This window comes from Aotus nancymaae, unplaced genomic scaffold, assembly GCF_030222135.1.
Source record: "Aotus nancymaae isolate 86718 unplaced genomic scaffold, 86718_ANA_hifiasm-v0.15.2.pri h1tg000049l, whole genome shotgun sequence".
NCBI lineage: Eukaryota > Metazoa > Chordata > Mammalia > Primates > Aotidae > Aotus > Aotus nancymaae.
The window spans coordinates 15329051-15349546 of NW_026988463.1; the positions used below are offsets into that span (position 1 = coordinate 15329051).

Consider the following 20496-nt stretch of genomic DNA (forward strand, 5'->3'; position numbering starts at 1 on the left):
CGCTTGAGGCCAGGAGTTTAAGACCAACCTAGGCACTGTGGTGAGACTCTGTCTGTACAAAAATACAAAAATTAGCCAGATGTGATGGCCTGCACCTCTGGTCCCAGCTACTTAGGAGGCTGAGGTGGGAGAATCCCTTGAGGCTGGGAGGCGGAAGTTACAGTGAGCTGAGATCATACCACTATGCACTCCAGCCTTGGTGACAGAGTGAGACTCTATCTCCAAAATGAAGAAGAGGAAGAAGGAAGGGAGGAGGAGGAGGAGGAAGAATAAGAGGGAGGCAAAGAAGGAAAAGATGATAAGGAGGGAGAGAAGGAGGATAAGGAGGAGGGAAAGACGGTCATGATGATAATGACTGATGATGAAGGGAAAGAAGAGGAAGAGGATAAAGAGGGGAAGAGAAGAAGAGAAGAAAGAAGAAGAGAAAAGTGAAGATGATGAAGATGGGCCAGGCACCATGGTTCATGCCTGTAATCCCAGCACTTTGGGAGGCCGAGGCAGGCAGATCACCTGAGGTCAGGAGTTTGAGACCAGCCTGGCCAACAAGGTGAACCTGTCTCTACTAAAAATACAAAAAAATAAGGTGAGAGTGGTGGTACTTGCCTGTAATTCCAGCTACTCAGGAGGCTGAGGCAGGAGAATTGCTTGATGCTGGAAGGTGGACATTGCAGTGGGCCCAGATCATGCTACTATACCCAAGCCTAGCTGACAGAACAAGACTCCATCTGAAAAAAAAATGATGATGAAGATGATAGATGATGCCAGGGAAGACAAAATGATGATGGTGATTTATGTTTGTGGAATAACAAAGGGAAGGGGAGCATAGGCTCCACTTTCAGAAAGTATTTCTCACAATCATCTTCTCACAGCTGAAAAGCACGAGGCGGCTCTGTAAGTAGCCACTGAGCCTGGAGTGTCCTAGGTAGGTGACTGGACCCTGTAGTGGGTCTGCTTATGGGGCTGCCTGTCCAGAGACTGCAGCTCTCTAAGGACAGTGGTAGCCTCTGCAGCCCCCTGCCCAGCCCGGGACAATCCTGCCCAGAGGCTAATGGGGCTGGAAGACACCTCCAGCAGCCACTCCCTGAAGCCAGAGACAAGGGTAACTGGTTTATTCACCAATCTTCTGGCATGTGAAGGAGAACAGGGTCACTGTATGTGTGCCTGCTAGGGGCCAGTCACTCTCGACCCTTTCAGCGAAACTGGTGTGCAGACTTTGCACATATGCATGCTTGGAAGAAGGTGTTTGAACTTCCATTTGGCAGGAGGGAAAACTGAAGCTCAGAGATGTCGTCACTTGCTCTTGGTCACACAGAAAGTTGGTTGTAGAGTCAGGAGTTAAAACCATGTTTGTCCCCAGGGTCTCTGTGTACATGTGTGTACATATATGGGTACACATGTGCATTGCACACATGTGTATGTGTACATGTGTGTGTGTACACATATGTCTTGAGGCCCTCCCCTGTGAGATTAAAGGCTGGATTTTTGGCAGCCACGTCCTAGCTGACATCCTGGCCTCCACCCTCACCCTGCCCTAGGGTATCCTCCAAGCAGAGGTCTGAGTGGTCCTGTTAAAACCTAGGTCATGCCACAGTCCTCTCCTCCCAGTCCTCCAGGGTTCCCCACTTTTCTCAGAGGAGAAGCTAAGGTACCCTCAGTGGCCTCCCCAATCTTCCCCAGCATTGCTCCGACATCTCTACCCTCAGTCTCCCTAGCTCCTCTCTAGCCACACCAGCTCCTCCGGGGTGCTCCAGGGCCTTTGCACTGGCCGTTCCCTCTGCCTGGGGTGCTGTCACCCAAGACGTTCATGAGGCTCCCTCGCTCACCTCCTTCAATCTCTGCTCAAAGTCTTTTCTCAGAACAACCTTCCCAGACCTTCTGGTTTAAAATGGCAGCTCCTTTCTTCCCCTCACTGGCCTGCTGATCCCGCTTCCTTGGCTGTATTTTTATAGAATTTACCTATTTTTAATTTTCTTTGTTGCCTGTCTCCACTGCTGAGAGGTCCCCCCGTCCCTTGTCTGAGTCATTCACTGCTGCCTCCCCAGTGATCTGCACAGTGTGTGGTGCACAGTGTGTGGTACACAATAGGTGCTCAGTCAAGGTGTTTTGTTTTGTTTTGTTTTGACAAAGTCTCACTCTATTGCCCAGGCTGGAATGCAGTGGCACAACCTCAGCTCACTGAAACCTCCGCCTCCTGGGTTCAGATGGTTCTCATGCCTCAGCCACCTGAGTAGCTGGACTACACTTGCGCGTCACCACACTTAGCTAATTTTTGTATTTTTAGTAGAGATGGGATTTTGACAGGTTAGTCAAGCTAGTCTCAAACTTTTGGGCTCAAGTGATCCTCCCACCTCAGCCTCCCAAAAGTGCTGGGACTACAGGCATGAGCCACTGCGCCCAGCGAAGTTTTGCTGAATAAATGTTCAAGTCCTGGGGTGAGCCAAGCCTTCCCTCCCAATCCATTGATGTCTCCTGGGGAGGAGCCCCAGAGTGGGGCTTTCTAGTCCCCACCTCTTGTGACAGATGCCAACAAGGCCCAGGCAGATGGTGTGCTGTGCCAATAGATTTTGGCAGCGGTTGCCCTGAAAGGGCTGTTCCTGCTCAGGCAGATTGGCAGGAAAAGCTCCAAGTCAATAAAGTGTGGGAGATAAGCGGGTTCGAGAGAAGACTCTGAAATTGGGCGGGCTCCAAGCAGTTCCTGTGAATCTGCAGGGCGAGCCAAGGGTGGCGGTGGGATAGATGCCTTGCCCTGGCACCTGGAACCGGCACGAGGCCCACTCTGGCCCTGGTCATGTGCGAGGTGGGGGCTCCTTCTGTCCTTGGCTGCCCTGTCTCTGCTCTCTGAGAGGCAAAGGATGCCAGATACAGGGCATTGGACCAGGCTTCTGGACTCCTGCCCAAGGCACTGCTGACTTCAGATTTTAGGGCCCAAGTCCCAGGCTCTGTTGCTTCTGAGCCAGGTGGGCCTGGTTCAAGGGTTTGTCATCAGTAAAATGGGGATAATAATGGTAGCAGTGTGGCAAGGTTATTGGGAGGATAAACTTAGATTAGGCATAGAAATCGCATAGCTAAGCCTGGCATGGAGGAGATTTTGTTGCTATTTTAGCTGCAGCAACACTGCCTCATAGCTATGTGATCCAGGATCAGTCACTCAGCCTCCCTGGTCGGGTCTCAGTTGCTGTTCTATAAAAGAGCACGATACCGACTTCCTAGGTTGCTAGAAGGCTTCCCAGCATCTACAAGAGACCCAAAATATGTGGGCTGATTGGGGCTGGGAAGCTGGGTGGGTGGGGGCTTCACCTGGCTCAGAGAAGACTCTAGCCCTGGAACATCAGACCTGCAGCTGGGATGGACTAGGGACAAGTGGAGGGAGCGGGCCGCTGGCTGTGGAAATGTCGAGGATGGAGAGGGGAAATCCGAGGAGGCTTCTCAGACGAGGTGAACTCTGAGCTGGGCTATAAATCAGGAAAGATTTAAAATGGACAACATCTGGTAGTGGGGAGGCTGTGGTGAGATGGGCATTTGCATATATCACTGGTGAGAGTGTCAATAGTCCAATATGTTTAGAAAGCAATCTGGCAATTTGTAGTCAGAGTCTTAAGATGGTTGACCTTTCTAGGATCTGGTAATTCCCATGCTCAGAACCTCTTCTGGGGAGGTAATATAAAATGTGGACAGACCAAGAGGGTGGTGGGTAGCTAGCCACAGGGATATATTCCCTGCAACAGAACTTGCTACACACTTTAGAAATGGAGTTTCCATGGCCAGGCACAGTGACTCACACCTGTAATCTCAGCAGTTTGGGAGGCTGAGGTGGGCAGACTGCTTGGGCCCAGGAATTTGAGGCCAATCGGGGCAACATGGTGAAACCCCATCTCTACTAAAAATATAAAAATTAACCGGGTGTGGTGGTGCACACCTGTAATCCTATCTACTCAGGAGGCTGAGGCAGGAGAATTGCTTGAACCAGGGAGGCAGAGGTTGCAGTGAGCTGAGATGGCGCCACTGTACTCCAGCCTGGGCAACAGCGTGAGACTCTGACTCAAAAAAAAAAAAAAAAAAAAAAAAGGGGTTTCCAGGATCATAGAGAATTGATGCGCCATATCACGTCGCGCTGGGTCAAAAGCACGACATGAAATGACACGCACTTCGTTATTTCAGTTGCTAAACTGCATAGAAAAAAGACTGGAAGGAAATCTGCCAGGGTGTCCACAAGGGTCGGCCTTTAATGGTGAGATTATGGGAAATATTATTTTTTCTAGACTTTGCCAAATCGCCACCCCAGAGCTGTGCAGTCCTTTTGACAACCGGTGGCAGCAAGACAACAAAAGAGAAAAATGAAACCCGGCAAAGGAAGAGGTGACAGCAGCTCGGGTAGACACTGGCCACAGGAATCGTTCATTTGGACACTCGTTAAGCCGCCAGCCTGACCAGACACAAAGAGCCGTCCTTTATCCGCCCTCTCCCAAGCAGCCAGTCCAACAAAACCTGTCAAATTTACCTGCTAAACATGTCGCACATCACCCACTTCAGCTGTGACCCGTCCCCACTGCCATGGGCTCCTCCTGACCACTCCTCACTTACAGCTCCAGACAGCATCTGGCTAGCCATGCCATTTCTTTGCCTAAAACACTTCAGTGCCCCCCAAAGTGCTGGGATTACAGGTGTGAGCCACTGCGCCTGGCCATTCTATCCGGTTGCTTTACCATCTTCCGTCTATGCCACGCCCAGCCTGGCCCCGGAGCTCGCTGCAGAGTGGAGCCATGAATCAACATGGAGATTGAATGAACAAGTGGGGTGGTTCCTACCCTCCCCTGGGGTGTGCAAATGGGGAGAGGGAACCCAGGGAGTGACCTATTTTCCAGATAAGGAAATGGAGAAGCTAGTTTCTGTGTCCTGTGTGCATATGCCACAGCTGGGAAGTCACAGTCTGCCTGTCTGTTGTTAGATCCTCTCCTTTGTGAGGGCAGTGGCTGTGTTCAGGTCACATCTGTGTCCCCAGGATGTAGCCCAGGCAGGTACATGGGTGGAAGTGGAATGAGAGAGACAGGAGGCCCTGGGTCTCGGCCCATAGGGCAGCAACTTGGACATTTTAGCTGCCTTCTTGGGGAAGGAGCCTGTGGGTAGCAGTGGGGAGTGCTCAGGAGGGTGGCCTCAGTTTTCCCAGAGGGGCTGGGCTAATGAAATACTGAGCTCCTTGTACCTGACTCAGGGGTTGGGAAGGGGCCAGAGTAAGGAGAAAATCCTGTATAAGCCACCAACCCCCAGGCCCCGGTGTTGGGGGAGCTGAAGGGGTGGGGAGCCCACACCTGCCCAAAGACTGGTCAGTACTTCTATCCAGGTGGACACAGGCCCAAGATCCTCAGAGCTGATATTTCAAGAGAAGCCAGGAATCCAGATATTTGTACTAGATCCCCCACATTTAAAATCTCGGCTCAATATATTTTTAAAAAGCCTTTGGCCAGGTGCGGTGGCTCATGCCTATAATCCCAGCACTTGGGAAGCCGAGGCGGGTGGATCACAAGATCAGGAGTTTGAGACCAGTCTGGCCAACATAATGAAACCCGTTCTGTACTAAAAATACAAAAAATCAGCCAGGTGTGGTGGTGTGCAGCTGTAACCCCACCTACTTGGGAGGCCGAGGCAGGAGAATTTCAAGAAACCAGGAGGGGGAGGTTGCAGTGAGCCGAGATGGTACCATTGCACTCTAGCCAGGGTGACAGTGTGAGACTCCATCTCAAAATAAAATAAAATAAAATAAATAAATAAATAAATAAAAAGCCCTTTGATGGGCTGGGTGTGGTAGCTCATGCCTGTAATCCCAACACTTTGGGAGGCCGAGGCGGGTGGATCACCGGAGGTCTGGAGTTTGAGACCAGCTGACCAACATGGTGAAACCCCATCTCTACTAAAAATACAAATTATTACCCAGGTATGGTGGCACATGCCTGTGACCCCAGCTACTTGGGAGGCTGAGGTAGGAGAATCACTTGAACCCAGTAGGCAGACGATGCAGTGAGCTGAGATTGCGCCATTGCACTCCAGCCTAGGTGATAAAGCAAGACTACACCTCAAAAAAAAAAAAAAAAAAAAGCCTTTGATGGCCAAACAGAACACATTGGGGTGTGGTGCACTGGGCCCAAGGGCTGCCCATTTGTAACCTCTGGTTTGAGGGGTGTGGCTGCGGTGTTTGGGGCCTGGTAGCACCTCCCTGCATCCACTCCAGGTCCCCAGGCCCCCATCAGTGTCTGAGCCCATAAGCCTGTGGAGTCTCCAATTCTCAGTGCAAGGGAGGAGCTCACTCAGGAGCTGTCTCGGCTTCAGGAGGGGCAGCTGGGAGGAAGCAGGACGTTCATGCCCTGGGACAGTCCTCAGCCAACAGGGCATGAGAGCTGGGGGATAAATGCCCAGCCTTCTGTCCCCTCATTACCAGTTCCAAGGCTCATCCTACACAGCTCTGCATAGGGGCTCCAGAGAGGCTGAGCAGCAAGCGCCCCCAGCAGTGTCTGGCGGTGACCAGCCCAGCTGTGCCCTGTCTACCGGCTTCCTGCCCTTCTTGCTGGCTCCCACTCCAGCTTCCCAGGAACACCGCCCGAATAAACCAGACGCACTGTGACCTCCTTTCGGGCCTCTGCCATCAGGGGCTCCCCAAACAAAAACCATGAGATTTTGCTCATGGCAAAGAAACACCTTTGAGGTGTGACAAATGCCAGCAAAGAAATAGGTGGCAGCTGATGATAGAGGAAAGCAGGGGCCTGATGTCAGAATAGCCCCTGGAAGGTAGCACTGATTCTGTGGACAGAGGATAAGGATAGAGGATGGGTGCAGGTGCAGGATGGGGGAGGGGGCTGGAGGGAAGAAAGGCTGGTGCCAAGGTCCTGGGAAGGAAATGAGGTGAGGGGTCTTCCAGGACAGGATGGAGGGCTTGTGTGCTATGGCAAGTGGTGAGGCGTGCCCAAGGTGGGCTGCAGAGGTGGGGGGGGGGCTGGCTTCTTATTTTGGGTGCTGTATCCGTCAGGATTCTTCAGAGAAACAGAACCAACAGGAGACACAGATAGGTAGATAGGTAGGTAGGTAGGTATAGATATAGAGATTCACAGGCTGGGCACGGTGGCTCACGCCTGTAAGTCAAGCAATTTGCGAGCCTAAGGCAGGACGATCGCTTGAGGCCAGGAGTTTAAGATCAGCCTGGGCAACATAGTGAGACTAAAAAACAAGAAATTACCAAGTGTGCTGGAGCACGCCTGCAGTCCCAGCTACTCGGGAGGCTGAGGCGGTAGGATCGCTTGAGCCTGGGAGTTTGAGGCTGCAGTGAGCTCTGCTGGCAACACTGCACTCCAGTCTGGGTGACAGAGTGAGATCCTGTGAAATAGAAAATGAGATTTACAGATGCTCCTCAATTTACAATGAGGCTACATTCCAATAAATCCATCCTAAGTTGAAAACAACTTTAATACCTTGATAAACCTGTCATAAAGTTAAAAAACCTTCAGGTGAACCCTTATAATTTGGGGACTATCTGTATTATGGGAATTGGCTCATGCAATTACGGAGGCCAAGGAGTCCCAGAGTCTGCTGTCTGCAAGCTGGGAAGCCCAGGAAAGCCAGTGGTGTCGTTCTAGTCCCAGCGGAAGGCCTGAGAGCCAGGGCCACTGATGTACATGGGCAGAAGATAGATGTTCCGAATCAGGCAGAAGGCAAATTTGCCCTTCTTCCTCCTTGTTTTATTCCGGCCCTCAACAGATTGGACGGTGGCCAACCACAGTGGCAAGGGCGAGCTTCTTCACTCACTCTACTGATTCTCTTTGAGATAGGGTCTCACTCTGTCACCCAGGCTGGAGTGCAGTGGCCAGTCTCAGCTCACTGCAGACCTCTGCATCCTGGGTTCAAGCCATTCTTGTGCCTCAGTCTCCCAAGTAGCTGGGACTATAGGCACCCACCACCACAGCCAGCTAATTTTTGTATTTTCAATAGAGTCAGTGTTTCACCATGTTGGCCAGGCTGGTCTCGAACTCTTGACTTCAAGTGATCACCTGCCTCGGCCTCCCAAAGTGCTGGGATTACAGGTGTGAGCCATTATACTCTGCCTCAAATTCTACTGTCTTGCAGAAACACCCTCCCAGTCACACCTGGAAATCATGTCATGCCCACTATCTGGGCACCCCTTAGCCCAGTCAGGCCGACACATAAACTGAACCATCACAGCTGTCCTGAGGATTAGCTGGGGACCTTAAAAAATTCCAGGGCTCAGCTGGACCCCATAGGTGCTGGCTCGGTGTACCTGAGGGGGCCTGGGCTGCAGGTATTTTTTGAAGCCCCTCTGTCTTTCTGGCTGGGCTGTCAGTAAGACCCCCTGGCTGAAACTGCACGCACCAGTCTAGGTGCTAAGTGCTTGGCTTACCTGCCCCCACTTCATCTACACAAGCAAGAACCCTGCCAGGAAGGTTCCCATTTTACAGATGAGGAAACTGAGCTTCATATGGTTTCACCATGTACTCAAGGCCACAGGGATGCGGAGTGTTGGTGCAGGGATTTGAACCTCGGCAGCAGCTCCAAAGCCTGGATTGTCACCTACTCCACCCTGGATGAGGTCTTGCTGGTCACTGAGATACCAGCAGCCGCTTAGTCACAGCTCAGGTACCTGTGGAGGGTTGGGGGACACAGAATTTCCGATGGCGGCAGAGGAAAGCCCTCAAACACTCCTGCCCTTGTCAACCTGGCCCCGGAAAAATTCTCCTGAAGATCTTTGGCTGGCCCTGGTAAGGCCAGAAAGGCATCAGAGAGAGCACACATAGGGAGAGGTTGAAGGTTAGGGCCATGGGCATGGAGAAATGAATGGAATTCAGGCTTTAGGAAATCTGGGACTGTATCCCAGAATGACTCCATCCATTTATCACTCCATCCATCCATCCATCCATCCAACGTACATGCACAGAGAGCCCACTGGCCTGAGTCTGCACCCAGCACCCAGAGGACAGGTAAAAATTAGACACAGTCACTGCCTGTGGGTGAGTCTACTGGAGAAGGAGAACTGAGAAAATAATTGCAAGGCTTGGCGCTGTGGCTCACACCTGTCATCTCAGTGCTTTGGGAGGCTGAGGTGGGAGGACTGCTTGAGTCTAGGATTTTGAGATCAGCCTGTGCAAATGAGACCTTGTCTCTACAAAAAAAATTAATCAATTAACTGGGAGTGGTGGCACGTGCCTGTGGTCCCAGCTACCCTGGGAGGCTGAGGCAGGAGGATTGTTTGAGTCCAGGAGGTTGAGGCTGCAGTAAACTATGATTGCACCACTGCTCTCTAGCCTGGGTAACAGAGCGTGACCTGTCTCCAAAAAAACCCAAAGAATTCCAGAGTTCACAACACACTGAGACCTGTGATGTGTGTGTGTCACAGCGACATCTCTGATCTGGGATGACATTTAAGGGCACAAGGACTCAGACTTAAATACCCTAGTTCCTAAGTGAGGTGGTTCTTTTCTTCTGTCAGGTTTTTGTTTTTTTTTTTTTTTGAGACAGGGTTTCACTCTGTGGCCCAGGCTGGAGTGCAATGGCATGATCTCAGCTCACTGCAACCTCCACCTCCTGGGTTCCAGCAATTCTCCTGTCTCAGCCTCCCGAGTAGCTTGGACCACAGGTGCCCGCCAACATGCCTGGTTAACTTTTGCATTTTTAGTAGAGATGGGATTTCACCATGTTGGCCAGGCTGGCCTCGAACCCCTGACCTCAAGTGATCTGCCCACCTCAACCTCCCAAAATGCCGAGATTACAGGCATGAGCCACCTCGCCCAGCCTGTCAGCTCTTCTGATCCTATCACTGAGAAAATCTTGGCTACGTGGCAGCAGGCCTCCCTATTAACAGGGAGTGGGCAAGTCTGGGTCCAGAGCCTGTGGCAGGTGCTAGGACCTGGCTAAAATTTAGTGATATGGATTTGCTTCTACTGCATGTTTTTATGTTCTCTTGAATTTCTGGCAAGGGCAATGGGTTGAATGGTGACCCCTCTAAAAAGATGTCCATGTCCTAAACCTGGTCCCTGTCCTAAACCTGGTCCCTGTGAATGTGACCTTATTTGGAAACAGGGTATCTGCAGAGGAAATGAAGTCTCTTGAGATACGATCACCATTGATCAGGTTGGGCCCTAAATGACTGCTGTCCTTACAAAAGAGAGGGGGATTTGACACAGACATGGGGAAGAAAGTGCTGTGGGGACAGACGCAGGGACTGGAGCGATTCACTCATGGGGAGAGGAACACCAAGTGCCGGAGCCAGCGGAGCCGGGAGAGAGGCAGGAGGCAGATTCTCTCTCTAAGCCTCCAGGAGGAGCAGCCCTGCTGGCAGCTTGGTTTTAGACTGTGGCCTGCAGAACTGTGGCAGAATAAGTATCTATTAGTTTGCGATCATTTGTCATGGCGGCCCTAGGAAATGAATGCCGCAGTGGTGATGGTTTTGTTTCCAGCGAAAAATCTTCCTCTTAAATAAGTTAGATTTAAGGCTGGGTGCGGTGGCTCATGTCTGTAATCCCAGCAATTTGGGAGGCTGAGGCGGGTGGATCACGAGGTCAGGAGTTCAACAACAGCCTGTTCAAGATAGTGAAACCCCATCTCTACTAAAAATACAAAAATTAGCCAGGCGCGGTGCCAGGTGCCTGTAATCCCAGCTACTCGGGAGGCTGAGGCAGGAGAATTGCTTGAACGCAGGAGGCAGAGGTTGCAGGGAGCCGAGATCGCACCACTACACTCCAGCCTGGGTGAGAGAGCAAGACTCTGTCTCAAAAAAAAAAAAAAAAATTAATTAATTAAATTTAAAAGGCAAACCAAGAGTCAAGGAAGCAAGGCCACGTGTGGTGGCACTTGCCTTGTAGGCTCAGCTACTCAGGAGACTGAGTTGGGAGGATTGCTTGAGTCTGGGAGATCGAGGCTGCAGTGAGCTGGGAACATACCACCGTATTCCAGCCTGAGCAACATAGCAAGAAACCGTCTCAAAAAAAAAAAAAGGCTGGGTGAGGTGGTTCACGCCTGTAATCCCAGCACTTTGGGAGGCTGCGATGGGCGGATCATGAGGTCAAGAAATTGAGACCATCCTGGCCAACACAGTGAAACCCTGTCTCTACTAAAATACAAAAATCAGCTGTAGTCCCAGCTACTCGGGAGGCTGACGCAGGAGAATTGCTTGAACCCAGGAGGTGGAGGTTGCAGTGAGCCAAGATCGCGCCACTGCACTACAACCTGGTGCCTGGTGACAGAGCAAGACTCTCTCTCAAAAAAAGAAAAAAAAAAAGCAAGGAAGCGACAGTGGAGGTGACAGGCGAGCATGTGTTCAGGGGGTACCTGCTGCCCTCTGGAAGTCAGACTGAGCCAGGCAGTGTCATGGCCGCAGGGGTAGGCAGAGCAGGCTAGGCCCCAGTGCAGGTGCATGGCCTGGAAGCCAAGGTGGCTGGTATCTAAGTGGGGTGGGTAGACCCAGGGCTAGAGCAGGGCCAGGAGCTCTGGGGCCTGTGGAGGGCAGGGGAGCTTCACACTGCCCATCGGCAGCCTTGAGTGAATTGCCAGGAAGCCCCTTCTGTGACCAGCCCCATGGGTGATTCAGAACCAACTTTCCTTTGGAGAACAGCACTTTAGACGTTAAGGGTTTTTTCCCACTGCCATGAAGTGGCACAGAGCAGCAGGACAGGAGGGGAAGGGGGTTTCCAGCAGCTGGCTGGCCGGCAATCGGTCTTCCCCTAGAGGTCACCTGCAGGCAGGACGCTGCCACCTGCCCTCGCTGGCCCCTCCCTCCGGCTGGAGTCAGGACGATCTGGGCCTGTTGGGCATATCCACTGGACCCTGCCAGGCCTTGAGTCATGGCTACTGAGGGGGACCCTCCTGAGGCCTGGGGAAAACAGACAGCAGCCGGTCACACAGGTCACTTTCAACCGCAGTGCAGGGGACCCATAGACATGCTCTGAGGACACCAGAGACTTGGCCCTGGCCTCTCATCCAGCCCCAGGCAACCCCTGGATTTGAATATGGGTTGGGAATGCAAGGAAGGAGGAGCTTTCACCCATCAGGTCTCCGACATGTAAATGCCCAGGTGCCCATGAGGCCTGAGACCGGGTGAGACTGGGGCATGGGAGGGCAGCAGCTTCCTCCTTCTCTTGGCAGAGCCGCAACCCTTGGGATGCCATGGGGGGAGGGGTTCCATGTTCATTCTTTCCCTGCTCAACTTGGTTTTGCTCTCAAGACCCAGAAGTTCCCGGTCATTTCTGGGTATGGTCTATGCCGGATCGTCTGACTTCGAGAACCTGTGATCCCGTTTCCAGGGATTTCTGGGTTTCACGCGGGTGCATGTCGGTGTTTCCGAGTCACGCCCAGCCCAGCACTTCACTTGCCTCTGTCCTCGGTGGGGCGTCTTCCTGCTTCCCTCGGCCCGGCCTGGCAACAATGTGGCTGCTCGCTAAGCTTGTCCTGCGAGGGAGGGCTTGGCTGTCCCACTCCACAGATGCAGAGCCTGAGGCTTGGATGGACAGCCACCTACCCAACAGGGAAGAGATGCAGAATGTGGACCACACCCGGCAGGGGTTGGGAGGGGACACTCCTGATGGGGCCGACTGCCCCTCGGCAGTTATTCTGTTTTCCAGTTACTATGAGCCTCGAGCCCCCATAACCTCTTAGGAACCCGGGGGTGGGAGGGAATCTGGCTCCAGGAGGAAGGAGAGGGAGGGGCTCCTGCCACCACACCCCCGGCAAGCAGCTGTGCCCGGATGAGGAGTCACTGGCTGGGAACCTTTCCCTGTGCCAGGCCACCGCCTCCTGCCACAGCCCCCAGGAGCAGCACACTACATTCTTGGTAACTTTGTTTCTCTTTTATTGCCAAGTTTGAATTTACAAGGAAGTTCCAGTTTTCATTTCCACCCTGTGTTCAGTACCCACGAAACATGAGTCACGCTGGCGAAAGCAGGTACTTCCCTAGAGCCGTCCCGAGGCTCAGAGGCATCGAGGTTTTCCAGCCATCGCTCCTCACTGAGAAAAAAATTATTTACATATTTTGAGCTCAAGGAAAGGTAAGGAATTCGTACAGTGTATGCCCAATGTCAAGATGACTACATTAAATGTTTCAGATTTATTTACTTTGTCTAGACAAGAAAATCAAAATCAGTTCACCCCATGCCTTTTTTAAAAAACTGGGCATCTCAGAGACCTTAGAGGAATCTAGCACGCATCTGGCAGGGCTGTGCTTCTTGACCTGCTCTTTGAGTTGCTTGTGAAGTCAAGTGTCTGGGTGGTGGGAGGCTGCTGAGGCTCTGGGAGAAGAACCAGGCTGGGAGGGTAGCTGCTCATGGGGGCCCCTCCACCCAACTCCACGCCACAGTGGAGGCTGGCCCTTCCTGCCTAGGGGAGCGCCTCAGCTGGCCCCATCTGACCTGCTGGGACAGGCACTTCGAATGTCCAGAAAGGGACGAGCACATCTCGACAGCAACTTTCAAAGCCAAGGTTTGGGAGTTCCTGGAGCCAGCCCTGCTCCCTGACTTGGCAAACGCAGCCGGATGGTGCATGGGGGAAGGGTGGACCAGGGCCTGGGCCTTAACTCTAAGTGCTCTCTGCAGGGACTCGGTGGGTGGGCCGGATGGGTCTGTCGGGGCTGACCTCAGACATCTGAGGCTATGACCTTAGTGTCAGAAGCCACGGCCCCTGCTGTGGGCCCTCCCAGACTCCTGGCTCTTCCCCTGGCTGCCGGGTGCCAGGGATCCAGCATGTCCTGCCTGGACTGGCCTGTCTGGGAGTGCCCCATTGATTACGTTTGCAGCAAGTTCCTGAAGACACAGCTGTCCACTGCCACTGAGACCTGCGTGAGGTGGGCAAAACGGCTGGTGGGCTCCAATGGGCTCCCAGACCTCCTACATAAGCAAAGCTTCTGGGAGCCCTGGTTATAGGAAATCCCCACCCCACACACCTGGAGGTCTCCCCCAGAGGCAAGTCATCAGCTACAGCTGAAAGAGGCCCTGAGAGTGACCCTGCAAGCCCTCATGGGGGACTGCCCTGTCCTTGGCCAGGGATGCAGGGTAGAAGCCCTGTCCCAAGCAGTGTCTTATCCTCTCCTGGTCCTCCTGGGCATGCTGTCCAGCCCTGGCCAAGACCTCTCTCCTCCGGTACTCAGTGGTCACCAGCTGACGGCAGGCTGGTAGCCCACCCATGTGGCGTGGAGTGAGGTGCAGGCTGTTCCTTCTGGTCACGCCTTGGGTGGGGCAGCCACTTGCCTTCTCTAGTTTCTCCTGCCCCAAAGACGGAGTCATTTCAAAACCAGAAGTGCACGTCTCAGGGGCTAGCCAGCTCCAGTCAGGGCCAATCTGATCCTCCCACCCCTCTTGCTCTTACAAAAATCAAGTAACAGACGGGCAGCCTGCAGGGCATGGGGTGCCCCGTCCCCTGATACTGTGGTCCTTCTCCCCATGATGGCCTTCCCCCTACCCTGGTCTGCCTTCCTTCTCTTTCCAGGACTCTGCAGATGGCCATTGTGGTCGCGGCTTGTCTTTCCTTGAGGTTTCTGCCCAGGGGCCCTTTCTTAGCGATGTCTTTTCTCTATTGAAGCAAAGGTCCTTGTGCCTGCAGCCGTGAAAGCTGGGTGGACGCAGCTACCCGGAGGGCTTCAGATGACTGAGACCTGTCCCCATGGGCGCCACTCCCCCTCCTCGACAGGACTGTGTTTCTTTCAGGAGGTTGAAAACTGACCTTGGCAGGCCTTGCTAGGACAGCTGGCTTGGCTGTCCTCTAAAAGGCAGGTGGCAAGATCTCAGTGCGTCTCCTGAGGCTACCCTATGGCCAGGCTCCGGCGGACATCTAACGTTCCTACGTATGGCACATCTGCGGCAGGTCTGGAGGAAAGCTGTGGAAGGTCTCACCATTGATCAGAGAGGTGAGGGGCCACTGGCCTTGGTAGATCTGGGGAGGGTGAACCGCAGCCCGGGCCATGAGTGCCGTGTCCGGCTCCCAAGCTGGCGGAGTAGAAAGGAACATCTTGTGTGCTGTGTCTGATGCATCTAGGTCCTTGCCTGCATACACCCAGCCAGAATTGGGAAGGAAACCATGGGGTTTTAATTTTCAGACTAGCAGGAGTAGCAGAGAGGGTGACAGACTCAGAGCTCTGGGGACACCATGCCCTTGCAGCTGGGGCGGGAACTGGCTCTGGGCCATCTCTTGGCGCACACGGGCACACGCAGTTGAGTGGCAGGTGACGCTGAGGGTGGCTTCTTTTGATTTTCATCATTGCCACAGGGTCCGGAGTCTTCACGGTCCCCAGTGGTCCTTTCTTAGAGGTGGCAACACTGAAGAAGATGCTGGAAGCCATCTCTGTTTGGTTTTGGTGAAGAGAAATGAGGAAGCATCCTGAGTGGGGAGCTGGCTACATTCTCCCCTTTCCTGGAGAAATCTTTCCACAATGGGAGGCCTCTCGGCTGCTATGGCAGAAAACCTCTCAGCCCTCTCAGCTCTGTGTGTACCTGAGAATATGTGTATCTCCCTTGTTTTTGTTTAAAAAATAATCTAAACTTTCCAGGAAAGTACTTTATCATTCCACAGGCTTGCAGAGTTAGTGAGTAACAAAGAAATAAGAATCACTTAAATAAAAGCCACACTAAGAACTCTAAAACGAAACATCGGGAAAGGTCCAGTGAAAATGATAATGAAATCTTCACTGTATTCTTACACTTTTAACAGGACATCAAATTTTACTGTTGATGTTTTTGGACTTTTTTTTTTAAATAGAAGTTTTAAAAATAAATGTTCACCTGCTGCCGAAAGCGGAAATAAATATCCAAAGGAGAAGTTTATCTAAGTCTGCTTTTCCACAAATTTCTACCTACAGTGACCTGGTCCAGTTCTTCTGCGCACACTGGGGCTGGTGACAGAGAAGCCACATAGAGGAAGGAAGAGGGGCCGGGGGCTCCTGCCACCTGGGGCTCAGAGACACGGAGCCCAGGCAGCTCCCTGAGGTGGCCGGTGCAGTCATCTCCATTCGCCGGGGTGTCTCCGCGGGTCCCAGCCTGCACGTGAAGAGACACAAAGTGAAAAAGAAATTGAAGGGCAACATGGCCTTCTTCCCATTCGAGGGAGTGCAGGGATAGGTGGCTGAGATGGCTGCTGAGGGCTGCAGAGAACTACGGGTGCTCCCAGTGTGTCTCGCCAGTCAGCGGCATTGGGGGTCCCTACCAGCAGGGCCACACACACAAAGGGAGGCCCCGGCGCTGACTCAGTCCTCAGTGGGGCCCGCAGGCTCGGCACATGCAGCCTCTTCGCCCAGGGGGTCCGTGCAGGTGGCGGCCGGTGTAGGCAGCAGGGGAATGCCGGTGAGGCTGCGGAGGCTGTGGGGGTCGACTGGGGGGACGAGGGTCAGAGACTCGATGCTCAGCGTGTCGGCCGTGTCCTCGCAGAGCAGGGAGATGGTGGGCTGCTGGGCAGGGACGAGGCTGGGGGACAGGCTGGCTGTCTCCACGGCTGCGCTCCTGGCCACGTTCTTGCTGGGCTTGGAGTCTGCTTCCGTTTCGCTGGCGATCACCAACTGGTCAGGAAGGTGAGGCTGAGGCAGTTCTGGAGTTGTGGGGGCATCTGGATCAGGGGAGAAAAACCGAAAACACACTGAGCTCTTGAGACACCCCTCATGCTGCGCCCGCTGCCCCCGTCCTGAACCGTGGCCCTGGAGAGCTGGGTGGGAGGTGGCTGGCTGGCGTGAGGGCTCAGCATGGCTCCTCCCACTCCTTTTGGGGACACAGAACCTGCGAAATCCAGTCTGACCTAGGCCTGGGGTGCGACAGGGCCCAGGGTTACCCTGACTTGTAATATGAGGGGAAAATTCAGGGCCTGTGCAAAATCAGCGTGTGGATGAAAGAACAGCTCCCAGGTGCAGAGACCGGGCTGACAGGCTTTATGTGTGGGCAAATCTCAGACCTGTCTGATAATAAATACTTGTTTAGAAAGTAAATGGGCTTGGGTGTGCTTGAATCGTCAGGCCATTTCCAGAGCATACATTTGATGACATTTACCCAAGAGGGAACCCACTGCAATATTTAAAAAAAAAAAGGAAATTCTGTAGAACTTTTTCAGTTTGCAAAACCAAAACAAAACCTTGGCCTGTCTTCTCCTCCTCCTCCTCAAAGTGCTGAGCCAGCACCCACAAAGGGGCTGCTGTGGTTACTCAGGCCATTACTGTCCCCAAACTTCCTGAAGGGGGCCACTGAGAAACCACACCAGGACGAAGGCAGGCGAGGTTCCACCCAATGCAGTTATTCTTGCAGCAGTTTTTTTTCTCGGTGCTTTTTTTTTGAGGAAGAGTCTCACTGTGTTACCCAGGCTGGAGTGCAGTGGCATGATCTTGGCTCAACGCAACCTCCACCTCCTGGGGTCAAGTGATTCTCATGCCTCAGCCCCCGGGATCAAGTGATTCTCATGCCTCAGCCTCTGAGTAGCTGGGATTATAGGCGCATGCCACCATACCCGGCTAATTTTTGTATTTTTAGTAGAGACGGGGATTTGCAACATTGGCCAGGCTGGTCTCAAACTCCTGACCTCAAGTGAGCCGCCCACCTCGGCCTCCCAAAGTGCTGGGATTACAGGCGTGAGCCACCGTGCCCGGCCCTTGGTGCTTTTCAAAATCCTACAGACACATGCTGGCCCATTTGCCTTCCAGTGTTGAGTCTGCCTGGGCAGAAACACCAGATACAGCTGGAATTCACTGTGGAAAACATCGTCCAGCACTTCAGATGGCGGGCGTTTAAAAACACTGAGAGGAAGACAGTGGGCATCCCGCTTGGAGAGCAAATTCTCATTTGCACAGAGCTGGGGGTCACCGGCCATGGCAAGAGGTGCTGCCCATGCTCTATCGAGCTAAGAGTCTGACAGCAGCCGGGGGCTTGGGGAGGATGGTAGACTTTTTTTTTTGTTGTTCAATGTGATTTCAGTTTAGTTTCTAATTTTCTCTTTTAAGTCAGGCCAAAATAAAACAGAACAGCAAACGGAACATAAAGCAAAAGAATGGAAAAACGAACGAAATAAAAGCAGGCAGCATGTAGAAAGCGAAGAGAGGGAGGAAGAGAGCCCCCATCATGGAGCGACAGCACAAGAGACAGACTGGATCTGAAAGCCACACCAGCATTTCTTCCCACAAGACTCTGGGCAAGATGAACTCGAAAAGGTCCCAATTCATCTCATTTCTTTTGTTTTTTTCAGACAGGGTCTCACTCTGTCACCCAGGCTGGAGTGTAGTGGCATGATCATAGATCACTGCAGCCTCAACCTTCTGGGCTCAAGTGATCCTCTTGCCTCAGCCTCCTGAGTAGCTGGGACTACAGGCCTGTGCCACCACACCTGGCTAATTTTTAAATTTTTTTGTAGAGACAGGGTCTCATTATGTTGCCCAGGCTGATATGGAACTCCTGGGTGTAAGCAATCCTTCTGCCTTGGCCTCTCAAAGTGCTGGGTTGTGCACAGGTGTGAGTCACCTTGCCCAGCCCAATTAATTTCTTTCTAAGACCTTTTTAAAAGAGAGAGAGAGAGAAGATGCTCTTGCAGAGAAGATTTCCTCATGCAGAGGAAACACTGCATGAGGCTTTGGGTCTGCCCTCACTCTGCGAGGGTGGCAATGGACATCAGTAAGCACTAGTGGAAAAAGTGATTTGAGGTGTGATCTAAGCCCAGAAATGCTGAGTAAACTACGTGCGAATTCTGGCTTCTTTGAATTTCAACTAATTTGCTCCACTCAGTAAGGATGCCTTGCGGTACTGGGCTGGTTTCAGCTCAGGCGTGTGCCCTGACCTAGCACGACCTGCCTGCTGTTTCTTAGAACCTGTGGTTCTCTGAGCAGGGCTCACCTGCTCTGGTGGCCTCTGCCCTTGCTTCAAATGGGCACGAGCAGATCTATGACGAACTCTCACACATGTGGATCCACACATAAGTTTCGCTGCTGAGGAGGCAGTTTAGAAATGACTAATTCCCCAAATGGCACTGTCCTACCATCTGGAGACAGAGTAGCCAAGTGTTTCCCTCATGTTGTCTTAACATTTCTATCTAAGTGTTTTCTCTCTTTGCTCAAGTCTGCATTTGCATGCAGATATTCAAAAAAGCTGGCAAACTTCTTTCCCTGCTCCTTAATGGGGTATTTGGTGATTAGAATAATCAGGGATGTGGAAACGTCGCAGGCAAATATATTAAAAAGAGCAAACCAACTAACAATAGCATGTGCACAGAACTGATTTCTTCTTCAGGAAAAGGACCAACAATTTTTATTAAAGGGGTTGGTTTTTCCCCTAAAAGTAACCTCTTTTTAATAGGAAAAAAAATAACCTCTTCTTACCTATCACCTACAACATGGCCTTGTTGTTGTTTAACTAAGAAGTGCTTCCTGAACTTGATCTACAAATGTATCCAACCAAGGGAGGTGAAAAAGGAGAACTCTGCCAGGTGTTCACTGAGGGGAAAATTCCCAAGTGAGGACACGTTTTTTTCTGGTCAAGTGCTGAGCTGCAAAAGTTACTGGTGAAGCCTTGCTTTGTGCCTACTAGTGTTTTTGGACTACAGGGCCATAAGTTGAGGCCAGGCCCAGGAAATGAGGGATTTCGAGGAAAGTCTGACTTCCTGGCCATAGGCCGAGGAGACAGAGCCGAGGGGGGAATGGGATGTTCAGGAAGGCCACATTTCCACGAGCAGTGGACAGATCTCCAAGGGCTGTGGTCTGTGAGAATGCCAAGGCAGTACGTCTCCCACATGCCTGGCCGGCACCTCAGAAGCTGATTTGCAGGTTTGGGGCGGGGCCTCAACACATCCTGGTCAAGCAAATGGTGATTTCCAGCAAAGGGCTGGGAAAGGTGGGGCTGAGTGTTGTGAGGAAGAAAAGGATGGTACTTGTAGAGCAAGCGGAGGGCAAAGCTCAGAGAAAATAAGCTTTCAACACAAAAGAAGGCAGAAGGCTCCCAGCGAACAAGCGCATCAGAGACCAGAGAAGCGTCACGGCAGGGAGGAAGCAGGGGTGGCCCTGACAGCAAGCCAGGCTGCTGGGTGGTGGCCCATGGACAAGTCTCACCGCTGTGTGGGTGCTACTCAGAAAGGGAGATGGTGGGGCTGCATCCATCCATGCATCTGTGAGGGAAATGGCTCTTGGCCTCTGGCCGGAATGAGACTGAATTTGTCACTTATCTCTGAGCAAGGCCAGGGGGAGAAAGGAAAAGATAAAAGAAACATGGAGACTTCTTGGTTGCGTTTTACAAATTCTCACTTCGCCAGCCAACTGCCACCCAACCCCCATGGCCAAAACTGGGGGGACCCCTGGGGGACTTGGTGGGAGCATCTGCTTCCGGCCCGGCCGAGCCTGATGCTGGTGCACACTTCATAGAGAAGGACAGCGTTTCTAGGCTGCACACGTCTGGCTCGGAAGGACCCCCATGAAGGTCAAGGGCAGGGGATCTGGTCTTCAGATGAGGTGAGGCCAGAAAGGGAGCAGGGAGAGCCAGCTTTGGGGGAAACTGAGGAAGTGCCGCCTTG

At 52.5% G+C, this 20496-nt stretch overlaps 1 protein-coding gene across 3 annotated transcripts in view; it reads right to left on the bottom strand.

Annotated features, from left to right (window-relative positions):
• Positions 1–12814: 12814 nt before the first annotated feature.
• Positions 12815–20496, bottom strand: part of CLEC16A (C-type lectin domain containing 16A) — a 236214-nt gene continuing 228532 nt past the window's right edge. For 2 of the 3 annotated variants that reach the window (XM_021668004.2, XM_012453201.3), the window contains exon 23: positions 12815–16572. In XM_021668004.2, the coding sequence (XP_021523679.2) occupies positions 16217–16572 (356 nt within the window). In that variant the 3' untranslated portion in view covers positions 12815–16216. The remainder of the gene's footprint in view (positions 16573–20496) is intronic. The other variant, XM_064362502.1, reaches the window with a different exon arrangement.